At 31.1% G+C, this 19,660-nt stretch overlaps 1 protein-coding gene across 1 annotated transcript; it reads left to right on the top strand.

Annotated features, from left to right (window-relative positions):
* The first annotated feature begins 13,536 nt into the window (after window positions 1-13,536).
* LOC111688501 (muscle calcium channel subunit alpha-1-like) lies at window positions 13,537-18,190 on the top strand. Its single transcript, XM_046951465.1, has 3 exons — window positions 13,537-13,701; window positions 14,676-15,086; window positions 18,100-18,190. The coding sequence occupies exons 1-3, from the start codon at window positions 13,658-13,660 to the stop codon at window positions 18,188-18,190; spliced, it is 546 nt and encodes a 181-aa protein (XP_046807421.1). The 5' UTR covers window positions 13,537-13,657.
* The last annotated feature ends 1,470 nt before the right edge of the window (window positions 18,191-19,660 follow it).

Genomic DNA, 19,660 nt, shown 5'->3' with positions numbered 1-19,660 from the left:
TGAGTCGATTAAGACATGTCCGTCCGTCCGTCTGTCCGGCTGGCTGGCTGGCTGTCCATGTAAACCTTGTGCGCAAGGTACAGGCCGCAATTTTCAAGAAATTTTGATGAAATTTGGACCAAATATGTTTCACAGGGTCGATGTCTATTGAAAATGGCTAAAATCGGTCCATTATTTCTCCTAGCCCCCATACAACCGTACGGACATTAAGCAATGTCCGTCCGTCTGGCTGGCTGTCCATGTAAACCTTGTGCGCAAGGTATAGGCCGCAATTTTCAAGATAATTGGATGAAATTTGGCACACAGACTTTTGGCCTAAGGACGAAGCCTATTGATTGGTTAAAATCGGTCCATTATTTCGACAAGCCCCATATAACCGTTCCCCACAAATAGGGCCTTTGGGCTTATAATTAATTTAAATGATCTATTATGTTAACAAAAGTCGACAAATCTTAGTTTTATAGAACTTTAAATGACACTACCAATTTTTGTAATGATCGGACTTCATTTGACCCCATCCCCTATACAAACTCCCCTCCGGAAGTAACTTAAAAGTATAATTTTGGAAGACGAAAATTCGAAATCAATGTATTTTCGAAATCAATGTGTTTCTGACGTGTCGTCAGGGGTGATGCGCAACAGTTTTGTCTTTTAAATGTTTGAAGGGACATTACATTTCGTTAAAATAATATAATTTTCCCTTTTGTTTTACAAATTTATTTTTTAAAGAATAAAAACAAGTAACTGAAACGTTTTCAATTTTATGAGAGTAGGTTTTAAGTAATCGTACAAAAATTTTTATGCGAATAGTGTAAGTTTGATATTTAAAACAAGTAGGAAAGTATAGTAGGGCATAGCCGACCATATAATACCCTACACCATGAGTATATTTTTTAAATTTTTACTTTTTATAAAATTTTTATTTTTTGTAAAGAAACTTTTATGTTGAATATTACCATAATTCCAAAATATTTAAGCCATTTATTGATAAAAAACTAAAATTTCTAAATAAGGCTTTATATAGGTCAAATATGGGTCGATCCTCGGTAAATTTGGGAAAAGGATATATTTCTAAATAATAGTTAGTTTTGTTGAGTTTCATTGCGATACAAATGTTTACAAGTCAATTTTAGACGTTTAAGTCATTTTTTGAAGGGGATTTGTATGGGGGCTAGGGTCAAATATAGGCCGATCCTTACGAAAATCTGCAGTATGATTTATACTTATATAAAACTTATTTGTGCCAATTTTTAGAGAGATAGCAGAATATTTGACGTAATATTCAAATCGGGAGGTACGGTTGTATGGGGGCTAGGTGAAATAATGGACCGATTTCAACCATTTTTAATAGGCTTCGTCCTTGCCAAAAAACATGCTTGGTCCAAATTTCATCAAATTATCTTGAAAATTGCGGCCTTTACCTTGCGCACAAGGTTTACATGGACAGCCAGCCAGCCAGCCAGCCGGACAGACGGACGGACATGTCTTAATCGACTCAAAAAATGATTCTGAATCGATCGGTATACTTTAAGGTGGGTATTGGACCAATATTTTTGTATGTTACAAACATCAGCACAAACGTATAATACCCTCCCCACTATAGTGGTGTAGGATATAAAAACAAGTATGAATGTATAGTCGGGCGTAGCCGACCATATGATACCCTACACCAGTCAATATGTATGTTAAAAATGGGGATTATTTAAAAAATAAAGCATTTGGTTTGTTTTTTTAACTATATTTCGAAATATTTTTACTTTTTTTTGAAAAAAAGAGATTTTTTACAAGAGGGCTCAACGGGGAGTAGGGCAAAATATGGTCCTATCCTTAAAAATGTTGGTATGGGGAGTTAAGTCTTCTTCAATATTATTTATGTAGAATTTAAAAGCGTTATTAGTGTTTCTATATGAATTTTGACCTTTAAGTCATTTTCTGAAGGGGAGTTTGTATAGGGGATGGGGTCAAATGAAGCCCGATCATTACAAAAATCGGTAGTGTCATTTAAAGTTCTTTAAAACTAAGTTTTGTCGACTTTTGTTAACATAATAGATTATTTAAATTAATTATAATCCAAAAGGCCCTATTTGGGGGGTTCTTATTAAATTTTAGTTCGATGTAGCTATGTCCGTCCGTCCTTCAGATAATCACTTTAACGCTTAATACTTGCTAAACAATACGAGTACGCCGAGTACTAACCGATATCTATAACAAATTTTATGGGAATCGGTCCATAATTGACCTTACCCTCCATATCAGGCAACCTTAAGAAAATTACTTCAACGCTCATTACTCGCTTAAAAATACGAGTATAGCGATAAACTTCGAGAAATAACTTTAAAGCTCATGACAGAATTAAAAATACAGCGATTAAATTCGACACAAATATGGTTTGAAGGTGGGTATATAAGATTCGGAATTCTGTGTTTTGTGCTATTTTTATAAAAAAAGAATTAATTTTTATAAAATACATTTAAAAAATATTTTATGTACCTATTTTTAATTATTTTCCTACCAAAAACCCACATTTTACTTAGTACTGCATATAACGAACTTTTCAATTTTACGAACAGGCCTGACAACATATGGGTTCGTTAAATCGGAAAACTACTGTATACGAATTTTATTGTAGGCTCGACCCTTCATTAAACCAACAATAAGTTGATATTTAGAAAGTATATTCTCAGTTATGTTGATAACGAAAATTAATTATGTTTCCTTTTAAAATAAAATTTAATTTTAACGTTTACAATTTTGTAAATAAAATCCCAGAAAAATTTTAAACCATTTTAATTTGGAAAAAACTAAGATCTAGTCATTATTGGATTAATAGATGAATATTTGACAATATACCAATTGGCCAGCAAAATTTTTAGACAATTTAGAAATGCCCAATCATTTCATTTTTCATAGTTTGTTGGTTAAATATAATGTCATAAAGTAATTAACTGTCTAAATTATATTGATTAATGTTCTACCAATGTTAAATATATTCGCCGGCGTTAAAATTAATCAAATATTAAAGAAATTAATCATTATTTACAATATTGCAACAAAAATATGTAAGTGATGTTTATTTTGTCGCTAAATATTCGTTATTCGGATACTTTAAAAATTTAAATATTGTATTTTATATTTACATATCTGAACTAAATAAACATTTGTTATATCCATATACTCATTTTTTTAAATCGTTTTTATTGCAAAAATAAATTATATACAAAAATATAAAACTAAGAAAACCAAATCAACGAATATTTTATCCTAATTGTACGCAACATAAAATGACACTCAAAATGAACAGTGGTGCTTAGTAGGGATGTTAATCGGGACTGATTTTCGGCACAACTAAGTTTTATACTAGCCTTGAAGACCCTTTTAAATTGCCTGCTTCTTTTGACCTCTTCACAAAATGACTTCAATGTCCACAATTCGCTTAAATAGACTAGTGTCATAGTGAAATTCAGCATAAATACATTTTATGTAACCGTAAATTCATCCTCCAAATTTTAGGAGGATCGCCTCAAACGGGGCTTGGAGGAAACCCCAATATAAAGCATATTTCAGAAAATTTTTTTTTAACAATAAATTGCTTAAATATATCAAATATGAAAACTAAACATAATTTCTTACTTGTTATTTTTTTTAGATATCCGATAGTATCTATTCCTATTTATTGCCCTTTTTATTTTTGATATTTCAGCTTGTAAGTTAGATATTTCAGCTTGTAAGTTAGAGTCATATTAAGTCTAAAAAATTACTTAATGAATAATATAATTCGATTAAAAAATAGACCGAAATGTTTAAAATTTTATGATCCTGCTTATTTTTAATCAAAAACTATTAAAATTCTCTTATTTAATATTTTATAATGTATAAATTTTGCGGAAAAACATTTAAACTTCGGGATTTTAAAATCTCGAAAATCCCCGTAGTTTTTTATTTTTATACCCTTCACCTTCGTAAGAAGGGTATATATAAGTTTGTCATTCCGTTTGTAATTTCTATAATATAATTTTCCGACCCTATAAAGTATATATATTCTGGATCCTTATAGATAGCGGAGTCCATTAAGCCATGTCCGTCTGTCTCTCTGTTGAAATCAGTTTTTAGAGAAATCTTCAATAATTCTATTAGACATGCTTTGGAGAAGATCGCTATTTAAAATCAGTAAAATCGGTCTGTAAATAACGGAGATATGAGCAAAAATCCGAGACAACCTCTGAAAATTTCATCAAAAAATGTCATATTTTTTCATGCAAAGCAACAACAACACCAGGGATGGAAAAAGAGATTTTGTTTCAGTATCAAAAAATATTTCAGAGGGCACTTTTTTGGATCTCAAAGTACTTAGGTTAGGTTAAGTTGATAGGAGGATGTACTACATCAAATCCGAAGAAATGAACCAAGCCCACAATGAGCCCTGTTGTGCGCTCTTTATCATGAAAAAAAGGAACTGAGTGAATTATTCCAATCAGTGTTAGTCAGGAATGTTATTTCCGGAATAACATCACTTCCAAGATACTTGGATCTAATTTCGACGAATGCCTGTGCTCCAAAGTTTCACTGTCCTCTCCACATGCTCTACATACGTCTTAATCCGCACCTCCAATTTTGCATAAATGTGCTCGTAATCCTGTGTGTCCACTCAGAACACGTACTATCATACTAACTTCAGACTTGTCATTTTGAGGAGATTTTTCGTCTTGCTGTCATCAGGGTCACCCCATAGGATTTTCGTGGTTCTACCCACTGTTTCATTATTCCAAGAGGTCTTATGGGATTCTCTAACCCATATTTTTAGTTCAGCTTTTGTTGCGTCGAGTGGTTTTGCGTTTGTCAGTTTAACTGACTTGAGTTCCCTTCCCTTTAAAGCTATTACATTATCTCTTACGTTACCGACTACTCCCGAGTGGGCTGGTACCCATATGATGTGATCCTTGCCTCTGGGAGAGTATTCAGTTAAAGCTTTCTTACAATCCAAAGTACTAAAATATATTTTTTTTGCTAAAAGTTTGTAATTTCTGAAATATATTTATACATTTTAAAATTGGAATGGGCGTTATATATTGATATGGTGTCCGTCCTTTTTATAATTTGATGAAGTTTTCCCAGGAAATGCATGGTATCTCATAGCTACGATACAAATATTTCCACGAAATTGTACTTTTTAAAATGTTATATTTAAAGCACTCATGACACGGTTATAAAGTCTCGAAAAGGGACAAAAATTGCGTTTTCTCAAAACTTCCAGATGTGAAGGATAAAATAAGAAGTAATATTCGAATTTAGCCCTGATTAATCTTATAGAAGCGTCTAACATAGTCTCAGGGGTTTAATATTTTAACATTTTGTCTGATAATATTGAAGAGAAACAACTACTAAAGTTATAGAGTAATTTAGTAGCCGTTTCCTACAACTTTTATTTGATGCATTTTCGAAACGATGTTATTTTAAAACGATTTATTGAAAGTTGCCATACAAAAAATTATTTCAACAGACAGATTTACTACCGGTTAAACGATAATTTGATATTGAGATTGTAGCCCTGAAAGTATCAAATAAGACTCGGGAGTATCACAGTACTTTTGCACATCAAATAGTATCAAAAAAGTACCATCGTACCAATTTTGCCATCCCTGAACAACACTGTGTGTAAATGTATTTGGTTTTATTCAGCTATGTATTTTTTTGTATGTTTGGATGCTGTTGGCGTCATTGTGTTGTTTTTTTTTTGTTTTGTTTTGTATGTTTAGATGTCTGTTGGTTTAGATGCCTTGTGTATTTTGTGTTTTATTTCGTTTAGCGTTGTTGTTGTTCTTTTTGTTTAGCTTTTGATGTAATAAAATACACTATGGTGAAGGGTATATAAGATTCGGCACAGCCAAATATAGCACTCTTACTTGTTTAATGTAAAATGTTTAATACATATGTACATACATACATACATACATACATACATACATACATACATACATACATACATACATACATACATACATACATACATACATACATACATACATACATAATCGAACTTTAGTTAATATCTTGTACATACATAAATACTTCAAAACCATTCATTTATTCATTTCACAGGATTGTTTGTGGTAAATTGTGTGATGTTGTATATAATACCACTAAATTACTTGAAAACTAATTGTGTTAAAACGTTTTGCTATTATTTGTAAGTAAGTAGTTTTATAGCTGTACACCTATATTTTCACTTAACTATACTCGTAAATTATACATTTAAAAGCGGAAGTTGTCAATATTTCTTTGATTGGATAAGTTTCCGGTTAACGGGAAAAATTTTATTTAAAATTACATAATATAGTAAGAAAGAAGACCAAGCAGTATAATACCTAACAAATTAACTGAGTATTGAAAAAAAAAGATTAACAAAATAGTTTGTTTGTTTTTGTAGTTAGGTCGGCTGGTTCTTTTAGTTTTTATACCCACCATCAAAAAAGATGTACATTGATTTTGCCATTCCGTTTGTAACACATCGAAATATTGGTCATAGACCCATAAAAATATATACATATATATTTTGGGTCCTTATTAAATTCTTAAACGATTTTGCCATGTCTGCCCGTCTGTCTGTCTTTTGAAAGCACGATAGGATCCGAACGGAATGTTAGTTAGAGGGTTGAAATTTTCCACAAATATTTTCTATAGATTAGGTTTGTTTGGTATTGAAAATGAGCAATATTATTCAGCGTTTTCGGATAACCACCATACAAGTGGACCCCAGAGATACAAAATGATACAGCTCAAATGAAGATCGGTCCATAATTGACCATACCCAATACCCGGAAAATCGCCATAATTCCCATTACTGGCTTAAAAATAAGAATTTAGCGAAATGAAATTCGACACAAATAAGTTTCATGCGAGTCAAAATCTCTATACGAAATTTTATATGGATCGGTCCATAATTGGTCCTATTTAAAAAATTACTTTAACGCTCATTACAGGCTTAAAAATACGAGTATAGCTATGAAATTTGACATAAATTAGACCCTGAGGAGCCACAATCTCTCTACCAAATTTTAATTGGTAGAGAGATAATTGACCCTACCCCTCAGGCTTTGGTAAATAATCAACAACAACACAGCGAATTGGAAAAATATGTACATGTGTGTGCAGATGTATTTGGTTTTATTATACATCAATGCCAAAAACTTCTATTAAAATTATTACAGCTTAAAGCATAAAACACCTACGACATGTAAAATTTTGAAACTCGTGCCATTTTTTTGTTTATCACCCAAATACATTATATGTTCTGAAAGCGCTCGACGAGATCTTGAAAAAACATGCTTGGATATACTACTTATCTCTTATAATATCCGAGTTATAGGAATTTAAAAATTTAGTCATACAAAATTTACCATACCTTGGTCCGCCTTTTTTTGAATACCGAGCGTAATTTTGGACCAAATGGACTCAATTTGTTCTTGTTAGTTAGACATTTCTTGTTAGTTAGAAATTTCCAATAATATACAAAAAATTTCAGATCAATATCATTTACAGATCCAAAAATATACGTTTTTTAATTTAAAAATTCAAAAAATTTTCGATTTTTGCCGTTTTTTGCCCAAAATGTGTCTTAACTTTTTTATTAATAAAATAAAATTTTCTTTAAGAACATATAACAATTTTATAGTTTTCTAAAAGGTATCTTTACGCAGAACGCTTTGGCGTAAAAAACTTATCCTATTTTTTGAAAATGTTGCCACTGCGTCCTTCCGAATATGACCTATTTTTATCAAAACTTCAACTTTGGGCGACATGTTCTAAAATCCCAAAGCTGGGATCAGAATACTGAAAGCAGTTTTGGAAACCACAATATGTTTTCTATTTACTCCATAAGTATTTTCCCAGCCCTGAAAGAAATGTGGACCCTATGGGCAAAAATGTAAAAATCCCATTTTTGGGATTTTCATTCCTATTTTTTGGGAATTGCGGGATGCCCTTTGATCTTTTGAAATTTTTTTTGCATTTTCTTATTTGAAATGACAAATTTAACAAGCGTTTAAGATTTCATTGAGTTTTGTTCATAAATAAAGATTTTGTCATATATTACATATTTGTTAAATTTCTAAAACTATGATTTATATCAAAATTTTAATAAGGTCGCAGATAGCTACAACAATTTAGTCCATATTTATCCCTTAATATCTTTTTTTAGTTAGATATGGAAATTCTCGACCCTTTACAAAAAATTTCAAGCCAATATCTCAATTACATTCAAAAATATGTTAATTTAAACTTATATCCTTTAATTTCATATTTTTCATATTTTAGTATTAAATATGACAGAACATGTTTAAATCTTATATTTACCTATTTTCTATTTGTTTGCTTATTCTTATAATTGAAAGGTCCTATTATGCTTAAATTTTCAGAAATTTATAACTATTTTTTACCAAATTTTTTCGACAGATCATTTCGTTCTGTTTCGTTTATGATCATGTAGGTAAAAATATACAGGTAATGATAATTTCGATTCATTCACTAATAAGAAATATCAATGACTGAATTACAGGTTATAGTAATATAGTCCTAAATGTTAATAAGTAGACAGTTCGTAATTTTTTACTTTGGAATACCTGTATCGGAAATGACAAGAATTGGTATATAAGTAAACTTCTCAGATTTTAAGCACCATATTTAATAAATCTACAATGAAGATTACATTAAAGTACGAGGGGTTGTGTTCCGTTTTATGGAGTGTATCTTCAAAAGGGCCAGAAAGAATTGAAGACATTTCAAATTATATAAAAACTACATATAGTAGAAAAGTAGACAAAACAGGCATATCGAAAATTGAAAAATTTTTAAAACTTTTTGATGTAAAAAGTAAGTCTGTGGATGGAAATCAAAATAAATTTTGTAGTTGGATGGAGACTACTACGGAAATCTCAACTTACAACACATCAGCAGGAGCGCCTTGCAAGTCATACGAAGACTTATGTTCAAGGTAAAAAAAAGAGGGTCACACAAAAACTTTTTTCAATCTCAAATGAGGAAATTGCTGATACATTTAACGAAATGCTGAAAAAGGAAAACCAACCTATGGATGCCGTACATATTGCAACTATTCTTCCTAATGCATCACCAAAACGACTTAAGCGAATTGTGGAAAGTATACCAACTCCAACATCACAATCAAATTTTACTGAAGAGGAAGCAATAGCGCTTATGTTGGAACTGGGTCTCAGTCGAAATAAGTACCAAATATTAAGGAAAGCTCTGCATGAAAAATTCATAACTGTGATGTTGTCTTAATGTGTAAGTGGGTATGTGACGGTTTATCAGCACTTCCAGAATACAAACAAGCTTGTGGAAGTCGGACATTAGCAGACTACAAAAGTGTATTTATGTCATCATTAGTGCCATTACGAATTCGTTCATATTCCCTTAATCCATCATCGTCAAGCATCAGAAATTCATTTGAAGATATATGGATCAATACAACTCCGGGTTCAAAAAATTTTTGTAGACCCATTGGATTAGAATATATAAAGGAGTCAAAGAAAACAACAAAAGATTTAGTGGAATATTTAAAAGATGAAATAAATGCACTGGAGCCCATTTGCATAAAAATAAAGGAATTCTCTATTAACGTATCATATCAGCTAAGCTTAACACTGATTGATGGAAAGGTCAGCAATACCATAACAGAAACTTCTTCCTTCTGGAGATGCTCAATATGTAATGAGAAAAAGTCGCAATTCTCAAATATAGACAAAGCAGAAGTATTAATGAAGAAGTCCTGTCTTTCGAAATTTCACCACTTCATGCCAGAATACGATTTTTGGATTACTTTTTACACATACCATACGACCTCAAATATAGAAGTGTGCCAGAGAATCTTACTAAATCAACAAAAAATAATGAAGAATTGAAAGAACTGAGAGCTGCGGAAAAAAGCAGAATCCAAGAAGAATTTAAAGTTCAGATGGGATTAAACATCGACAAACCACTTCCAAGTTGCGGTAGTACAAATGACGGTAATACGGCGAGAAGGTTTTTCGTGATTTTGAAATTACTTCAAAAATAACTGGAATCGACAAGGAGTTGCTTCGAAGAGTTAACACTATTTTAATGGCACTGAATAGTAAACATAAAATTAATGGAAATCGATTTGGGGAATATACATCTGAAATTTCTAAATTACTTGTATCTCTGTATCCATGGAGGGAACTAACAACAACAGTACTCAAAGTATTGTGTCATGGTCAAATAATAATTGAATCGAATATTCTTCCACTTGGAGAGTTAACAGAAGAAGCCCAGGAAGCGAGGAATCGAGATTTTAAGCATGTTCAACTTTTCAGCTCAAGAAAATGCTCCAGGCAATCACAGAATGAAGATGAAACTCTATCATCTCAAAACGAGGAAGATTTAAAGGACTTATATTACCTTCTGGATATGTAAACCGATATGACAGATTATTTTATAGAAAATAAGTAGTGTTAGGAATTAACTATATAAGTAGGTTGTAAGAATTAATTGTATTATGTTTAAGATAAACAGTTCAAATAAAAAAGCTATTATACTAACTGATGATATTGTATTAAATTGTGTTTTATATTTCGGTGGGCGGGAAAGGTGGTTTGTGTGGGGTGATTTAGGTGTTGTTGTGCGTGGCTCATAATAAAATTATATTTTTTTATTGTATATACAATGTTATAGTCTTTAATAAAATAATTAACTAAATAATTTTTAAAAATTGTCCAAATATTTTATTCAACACCAAATGTATGTTCTGTCATACTTAATGCTAAAATATGAAAAAGATGAAATTAAAGGACACAGGTTTAAATGAACATATTATTTAATGTAATTGAGATATTGGCTTGAAATTTTTTGTAAATGGTCGAGAATTTCCATATCTAACTAAAAAAGATATTAAGGGATAAATATGGACTAAATTGTTGTAGCTATCAGCGACCCTATTAAAATTTTGATATAAATCATAGTTTTAGAAATTTAACAAATATGTAATATATGACAAAATCTTTATTTATGAACAAAACTCAATGAAATCTTCAACGCTTGTTAAATTTGTCATTTCAAATAAGAAAATGCAAAAAAAAATTTGAAAAGGTCAAAGGGCATCCCGCAATTCCCAAAAATAGGAATGAAAATCCCAAAAATGGGATTTTTTACATTTTTGCCCATAGGGTCCACATTTCTTTCAGGGCTGGGAAAATACTTATGGAGTAAATAGAAAACATATTGAGGTTTCCAAAACTGCTTTCAGTTTTCTGATCCCAGCTTTGGGATTTTAGAACATGTCGCCCAAAATTGAAGTTTTGATAAAAAATAGGTCATATTCGGAAGGACGCAGTGGCAACATTTTCAAAAAATAGGACAAGTTTTTTACGCCAAGTTTTTATAGTTTTAAAGTATATAGTTAATTCCTAACACTACGAGTTTTTTACGCTGCGTAAAGATACCTTTTAGAAAACTATAAAATTGTTATATGTTCTTAAAGAAATTTTAATTTTATTAATAAAAGAGTTATGACACATTTTTGGCAAAAAACTGAAATTTTTTAAATTTTTAAATTAAAAAACGTATATTTTTGGATCTGTAAATGATATTGATCTGAAATTTTGAAATTGTGTCCATTTGGTCCAAAATTACGCCCGGTATTTAAAAAAAGGCGGACCAAGGTATGGTAAATTTTGTATCACTTAATTTTTAAATGCATATAACTCGGATATTATAAGAGATAAGTAGTATGTCCAAGCATGTTTTTCAAGATCTCGTCGAGCGCTTTAAGAAAATATAAAAATTGTATTTGGGTGAAAAACAAAAAATGGCACGAGTTTAAAAATTTTACATGTCGTAGGTACCCTACTTTGAGCCGCCACATCTCCGTTCCTGGGGCATCTGCGTGCCACACGCCAAATTTTATCCCGATCGGATCAGCCGTTAAGAAATGCCAGATTTATTTCCAAAAAATTTACATTCTGCCCCACTGTGCATTGACAGAGAAGATGTTGGATAGATTCTTCCTCGCTTTGACAACTTCTACAGAAGTCGTTTTAAGATATACTATGTTTTCTTGCATGATTACCAAATGACCTATGTCCCGTGATGACAGCGATAAGATTGCTGATGTGAGGACGGTTTAGTTGCAGAAGATATGACGTGCGATTACATTCCAAACTTGGCCATATCTTCCTGGTGGTGATACAGTTGCCAATCAAATCCCTGTGTCCCCTGAGCACGATTTCTGAATGTCTCGACATCCTGTTTAACGATGCCCGGTATTCCTTGACTAGTTTGGATGTAGTATATACACCAATCAGGGATTGGATAGCAGCTTGCCTATCGATACAAACTTGAATACTCTGTCGCACCAAAGCCATTTTGCTGCTCTCGTGGAGGAAAGGTTTGGGTGCGCAATAGTCAATATTAACTGGAAGAAAGGATATCTCTTCTATAATACTTGCATGAAGGTATGATCTATATGTCCATTAATCTATAGCATTGAATCTGAGGGCAGTGGTAATTGCTATTTTCCTGGCTTCTATATCAGTAGGGATCCAATTTAGCAATGCGAATATAGATTTGGTGGATGTTGTTCTCAGTGCTCCTGTAATGAGGGTTGCTATCCTCCTTAGATCCTTGTCTAAAAGTATACAGTTGGAGTTTTTGTCAAGTGCTTTCCACCAGACAACCGGTCCGTAAAAGAGAATAGTTTTAATGACCGCTTCATGGATCCAGTTTAACAAATTAAGAGTTTAGTCCTCATATTGCTGTAAAGGCTTTATTTACCCTGGCCGTGATGTTTTGCTTCCATGATAGTTTACAATCAAGTATCACTTCACCGTTAAGTCGGTGAAGGTCAAAATGATCGAACTTTATTTTCTAGTATAGAGTACCAGTTCGGTTTTACTAAGGTTTACACTCAAGCCGCTGTCAATGCTCTATTGACTTAGAGAATTGAGTGCTGTTTTGCGTCTTTGTGATATCGTGTTCAGGTGGAACCTTATACTGCTACTGCAACGTCATCCCCGTATGCAACAGTCTTTTATCATTGGATGTCCAATTTCCAAAGTAGGCTGTTTATGGCAACATTCCACAAAAGTGGTGACAGGACACCACCTTGCGGTGTAGACCTAATTGCCATTCTTTAGATACATGCTGTTCCCATATTAGAACGAATAATCCTATATTGAAGAAGGTCTTTTATAAACCTAATCAATGATGTATCAATACCAAGCTCTTCTAGAGCTGATATGCTTGTGTCGGATTTTACATTGTTAAAGGCTCCTTGGTACATTTTCTAAATTTTCGTTCTTTAGAGTGTACTTTTAGAATCTTCGAAATGATAATTTATAAAAGGGGTTTCTTGATACCTTTTTAGAGTAGAGCATGTAGAGTCCTTATTAATCAGACATTTCATACCACCTTATTAATACTAAATGGTTAAAAAATATTGGTAGATGCAGTTTTATGCAGTTTAATATAAATTAAAGTATATAAGTCCTTTTAAAATAATTAATTATTTGTATATAACAAAAATAGTGGAACGTATTTGATTTATGAAAATGGCGATATAAACAAGCCTAGACTGAAGGAGCGAGAATGGAAAAATAACAAATTTCATTTTGACGACGTAGCAAAAGCAATGCTGACTCTATTTACGGTATCAACGTTTGAGGGATGGCCTAAGTAAGTATTACATTTACACTTTTTTTATTCAATTTGCAGAAATATTTAAGCACATGTTTACCACTCAGAACGAATTTAGTTGCAAAAGGGCTAAAAACTTGGTCTAAAAGAAATCCAAATTATTTTTTGGATCGAGATCTTCTCAAAAACTAAACTATTAAATTTTAAACGTTATTTAGGCGGTATCGGTATAAAGAACGTTATCGGTTGCCAACCTTGATTAAATACCATATACAGTCAAACTCTTATAACGAACTCGGTTATTACGAATTCTCACTTATAACGAACAATTTTTCAAGTTCCGATATTTTAATAACTTTTTTTATACAAAAACATCTCTTATAATGAACTCGATTCGATTATTAAGAATCCTCGCATAAAACTAAAGAAGTTAGTTTTCAGTCTCTCAAATACAATTTTTCCTTTTATAACATAAAAATTTTGTGTTCAAATCATTTTTTTATTTATTTAAAATGGTATAAATTGATATATGCAATTTTTCTTAAAATACTATGACTAGTTAAAATAGACTAACTAGCATTTTGAGGACAATTATTTAAACATATAATTTAGTATTAAAAGCAATTCAAATATTTTATAAAACATTATGCTGGTTGAAACGTTTAATGAGGACATGAGGTTGGCGCAATTTCCTCTGTTACTGTGTTCATGTTGAGATCTCTATGGATATCATAGTTTCTAATGTATTGGAATCATAAGATAATATTTGTGTTGAATTACATGAATAAATAACATTAATGGGGTTGTTTTTTGAAAATAATATTAAATAAATTTATAAATCATATTCTTTTAATTTCGTAAAATGCCACTTTATTTTTGGAACTACAAAAAATTCACGCGTCGTATTACGAAATTCGCTATAAATAGTTATTTTTCGTCGTATTTTTCATTATTTAACGTTTACAAATGTATTATTTGCTTTAATTAATATATTCCCTACATATTATATACAGCCTTCTTTATGTTTCAATCGACTCAAATAAGGAAAACGGAGGACCCATTCATAATTTCCGGCCAATAGTTGCTGCCTATTACATTATTTATATCATTATTATTGCCTTTTTTATGGTTAACATATTTGTCGGTTTCGTGATTGTCACATTTCAAAATGAGGGAGAGCAGGAGTACAAGAATTGCGAATTGGATAAGAATCAACGTAATTGTATAGAATTCGCATTAAAAGCAAAGCCAGTGCGTCGTTACATACCAAAGCATGGCATACAGTACAAAGTGTGGTGGTTTGTGACATCATCATCATTTGAATATTCAATATTTGTCTTAATTATGATCAATACCGTAACCTTGGCAATGAAGTTCCATAAACAACCCGAGTATTATACGGAAATATTGGATGCATTAAATATGTCTATTAAATTTAAAAATTACAATAAGTTTAATATTTGTTTAATCGTATCGCAAATATTTTTGAAACGAAATGGCGATGTAGTGAAGCAAATGTAGTGTATCACTACAGGCGATAACAGAATAAGGAAAAAAACATATAAAAATTGGTTGTGTAGCTATTTCTAACTGAAACCAGAAAGGACGATTACAAAAAAGCAAAACCACTAAATATGGGGACTTTTGTTCTAGTAATAAATTGGTTTTAAAGGACCTAATTGTGTCTAAGAGTACTAGTATAAGTCTAGAACTAATGATACTAGTAATTTTTCAAACACAATCAATGTTAATTTGAGCATTAAGATGGTATAGGAAAGTTTACAGTTGGGAATTAGTACTCGTAATTTTGGTACTAGTATAATACTAGTTTTGTACTAGTTCCATTTCATGCAGGGTACTGAAGTGTGCAAACACTTTTTCTTCCGAATTTTGAGAACAAGAATGCATTAAATGATCATGTTAGTGTATTAACAAGTTAGAGTGCTATTTTCGGCTGAGCTGAATCTTAAATACCCTCCCCTCTTTTATATTAATACCATTTTTATTGATCAAATATTTGTAGAAATAAGTTAGAAAAACCCCAAGATTTAAACAGCTTAAATCTGTTACAATTCTAAGATTTATTGAACATTACATACCCCATTTTCTTTATATTATTTAGTGCCCTAAAATGGGCTTTAACGATATTGAATTATGTGCATGTATGCATGTTTTTGAAAGATTTTTCAAAATACATATATATTATTTTGTTCTACACAAATTGATAACTAGTTAAGTACGGAAAAATAGCTTTTAGGGGCAGGACCTAGTATGGAAATATGACCAATTATAGATCGATCGTAACAAATTCTTTTAGCTAAATTTCTGTACATAAAAGCTATATTTCAGTCAAGTTTTGTATCTATATCGTAGTTTAGTAATAAGTATGTATGTTCAAGTGATTTTCTAAAGGGAACCTTGCATGAGACTGGCCGTACCGATGTTAAGGACCGATCGTGACAAAAATCTTGAAATAGAGTTTTTGTATACCAAACTAATTTTTGTGTCAAATTTTGTATCAATAGCTTTATTTGGTACTAACGTAAAAGGACCTTGTATGGGAGCTATGACCAATTATGTATATAAAGACAAACTTTCAAAATTCTGTATCTGTATCATTATTTGGTAATGAATATTGTGAATTTAAGTGATTTTCTGGAGGGGACCTAGTATGAGAGCTATGACCAAATATGGACCAATCGTAAAACAATTTGGTAGTGTAATTTATGTATATAAGAGCAATTTTTGTGCTAAATGTATGTATATCAATATTTTATGATGAATTATGTGCGTTTCAGTGATTTTCGAGAGCGAACCTTGTATGGGAGCTATGACCAAAATTGAACCGATCTTGAAAACATTTGAAATAACATTTCTGTTTACAAAAGAAAAATGTAAAAAAATTTAATTTGAATTTTTTTTGAAGATATCACCATTCTGACGGGAGTTATAAACAAACAAGAAAGATATAATAGTCGGGCAAGGCCGACCATATAATACCCTACAACAGGCGTCGGCAAACTTTCGCGTCGGAAGAGCCAAAATTTACAGTTTACAAAGCATGGGGTTTAAAAGAGCCACAAAACAAATACTTTATTAATTGAAAACAAAAACAATTTTGATTTAATTATCTAACAGACAATTCTGCAAGGAATCTTTCTTATAGATTTTTGGCTAGAAATACGTTTTGAATTCATTTAAAAGGCATTTGCCATAATACAATTGTTAGTTATTAGCAGCAATCGCGATACAATTTTGCGAACATCGAACCATAATTGACCAACCCCAATATAAGGTCCCTTTCAGAAAATTACTCTAACGATCATAATTAACTTAACAGTAGCAGTATATCTACAAAATTCAACATAAACAAGTTGTATAAGAACAAAAATCTATCTTTCAAATTTGATTTTATCACTCATAACTGGCTTAATAATAGCAGTGTTATGACGAAATTCAACACAGACAGGAACAAAAATCACTTTACCACAAATAATTGATCCTACCACTCATATAAGATCCCCATTAGAAAATTACCGTATCGCTCTTAAGTGACTTAATATTAGCAGTAAGCGACGAAATTCGATACAAAAAAGTTTATTAAATCTCTTGACCAAATTTGACGATGATCGGAACATAATAAGATCTACTTCAGAAAATTACTCTAACGCTCATAACAGATCTAAGGAAATGACTTTAAAGCTCAAAACAAGCTTATTAATACCAGCATAGTGGTAAAATTTGTCATAAACAAGTTTATAAGAACTCATATATATGTATCAAATTCAATAAGGATGGATTCAAAATTGACCCAACCACGCACATAGAGTCTACTTTCGGAAAAGAAGTTACAACATACAACAGGCTAAAATATTAGTATAGTTGTAACAATCAACACAAAAAATATTTACCAAATTTTGTAAGGATGGGTCCATTATGTCATTAAAACGTGCAATATTTAAAAATAATAAATTTTTTGGCACCTTTTTATAGAAAGCGTGCAAAAAAATATAATTTAAAAAAATATTAAAATTTTCAAATAGACCAAGTTTTTAGCATTTAACTGTATGCAAACTTTCCACATTATTAATTAATTACTATATTTTCAATTCGAAAAACACTAAATTTTCGAAACGTATGATCATGATTTACATCTTATCACTGATATGATACCCCATTCGTTTATAGGGAACTTTTCAATTAATACTTTAAAGAATTAAAATTTTTTTACAATATTAACATGTACATAGACCAATGGTCCATTTGTAGTTTTGTATGGCTTTAGAAAGTTTGGATTATAACATGTTGTTTAAAGTACCAAAAAAGGACGCTAAACTTTAATTTTTTAGTTTAGTTATCTTCAAACTTGCTTTAAAATTTTTACAACTTTCCACAAAACAAAGTTTTACTTTTTAAATTTATCAACTATATTTCTAGAGATCCAATACCAATTCCAAATGGTTCAATGAGTATTTATTCTCAAATGAAATGTACGATTGTAAGGGCAAATAAATGCATAGAAAGCTAATTGTGTTGCTTTAGTTCTCACAATATATATGTTTATATATGGCATATGTTTTGTCAATATGATCAATATTTTCGAAGTGGACCTTATGTGGGAGCTATGACCATTTATGAGAGATATGTATTTGTGTAGAAATTTATCAAGATAGCTTTAATTGACAATTAAATATGTGCGTTTAAGTGATATTCGGAAGTGGACCTTATATGGGAACTATGACCAAATATAGACCGACTGAGATTTACGTTCATATTATATTTGCATGTACAAAATTTTGTATTGATACCGATATATTGGAGGCAGTTATTAAAGATAAACTAATTTCCGTGAATATAAATCTTTGTATGGAGCTATGGGAAATATTGGATCAATTGTCGTGAGTTTGAACATACTTGATCTCTGACAGAAAAATATAACGTGTGATAAAATTCAACGATTTCACTTATTCTTCAATCCATGTCTCTCGCATAGAATGTAAGCCACAATATCATTAGGGCAAATTAAAACTTCACTTACATCATGAATAGAGATGCTTTAAACGCTTACAAATAAGAATTAAATGTATGTAGATTACAATCATATTTGCATTTGTAAGTTAAAATGCCATGCCTACTAGACATCTGCACGAGTGCGTTAAAAATGACTTACAAGTCACTCGTTTATTTTATGAATACTGTCTGTAGTGCGGCCGAAGTTTGAAAAACAGATGATCATCTACACACAAAAATACATGTGTAAAAGCAAACACATACAAAAGAAACAGAGACAATAGAGTTAAGAGTGAAAAACAAATCGGAATAATGTATGATCTGTTTCGAAATGTTTCGAGACAACTTATGAGTATTTCATAGAATTTGTGTTAATTGAAATAAAACGCATTGTTACAAGAATAAAATACAATTAGTATAATTTAGAGTTTACTTTTAATAAATATTTTTTAAATTTGTTCACTCATATGTATTCCATAATTTGTAATAAATTTCATAACTAGTAATTTCTGAAACAAAGCGATATCAACATGCTTTGTTAAATGCTTTGAAGCAACTAAATAAATGTTTTGTATTTTTTACGCCCTTGTTAAGAGGTTTGTTTACGATCGTGTTGTGTACATGTAAATTGCCGAAAACCTTCGCATTCCAAACAATACTAGCGCCGTACAATGGTTACATAGCATAAAGGCGTAAAAGTTCAAACTGATCACTCGTAGATTTCGAGATGTTTTTGCCTAATTATATGAAACACTACACAACTCTCAACGAGCGAGATGAGTAATATTCCGTTTCTAAAATAATCAAGTTGAGTGTGATTATAACTCATTTGTTCGAACCTACACATCCTGCACATACTTGTTTTATATTTTCACAATAGTGTAGGGTAGAAAGCGGACCATACGTCACTTTTTTTTTGAGGCGGCCTCAAATTAAAACCACAATACATATTCTTAATTTTTTTCTTGGTTCGGATACTTAGATATGT

The sequence above is a fragment of the Lucilia cuprina genome, chromosome X (genome assembly GCF_022045245.1).
Source record: "Lucilia cuprina isolate Lc7/37 chromosome X, ASM2204524v1, whole genome shotgun sequence".
Classification (NCBI taxonomy): domain Eukaryota; kingdom Metazoa; phylum Arthropoda; class Insecta; order Diptera; family Calliphoridae; genus Lucilia; species Lucilia cuprina.
The sequence above is the reverse complement of the archived record's forward strand: the minus strand, read 5'-3'. Positions and strand labels throughout refer to the sequence as shown.

Excerpts from the sequence above, each read along its gene's own strand:
- LOC111688501 (XM_046951465.1), top strand. The coding sequence starts at position 13,658 with ATGCTGACTCTATTTACGGTATCAACGTTTGAGGGATGGCCTAA. Across the intron at positions 13,702-14,675 it reads ACGTTTGAGGGATGGCCTAA|CCTTCTTTATGTTTCAATCG; the intron begins GTAAGTATTACA and ends TATTATATACAG. Across the intron at positions 15,087-18,099 it reads ATATTGGATGCATTAAATAT|AGATCCAATACCAATTCCAA; the intron begins GTCTATTAAATT and ends CTATATTTCTAG.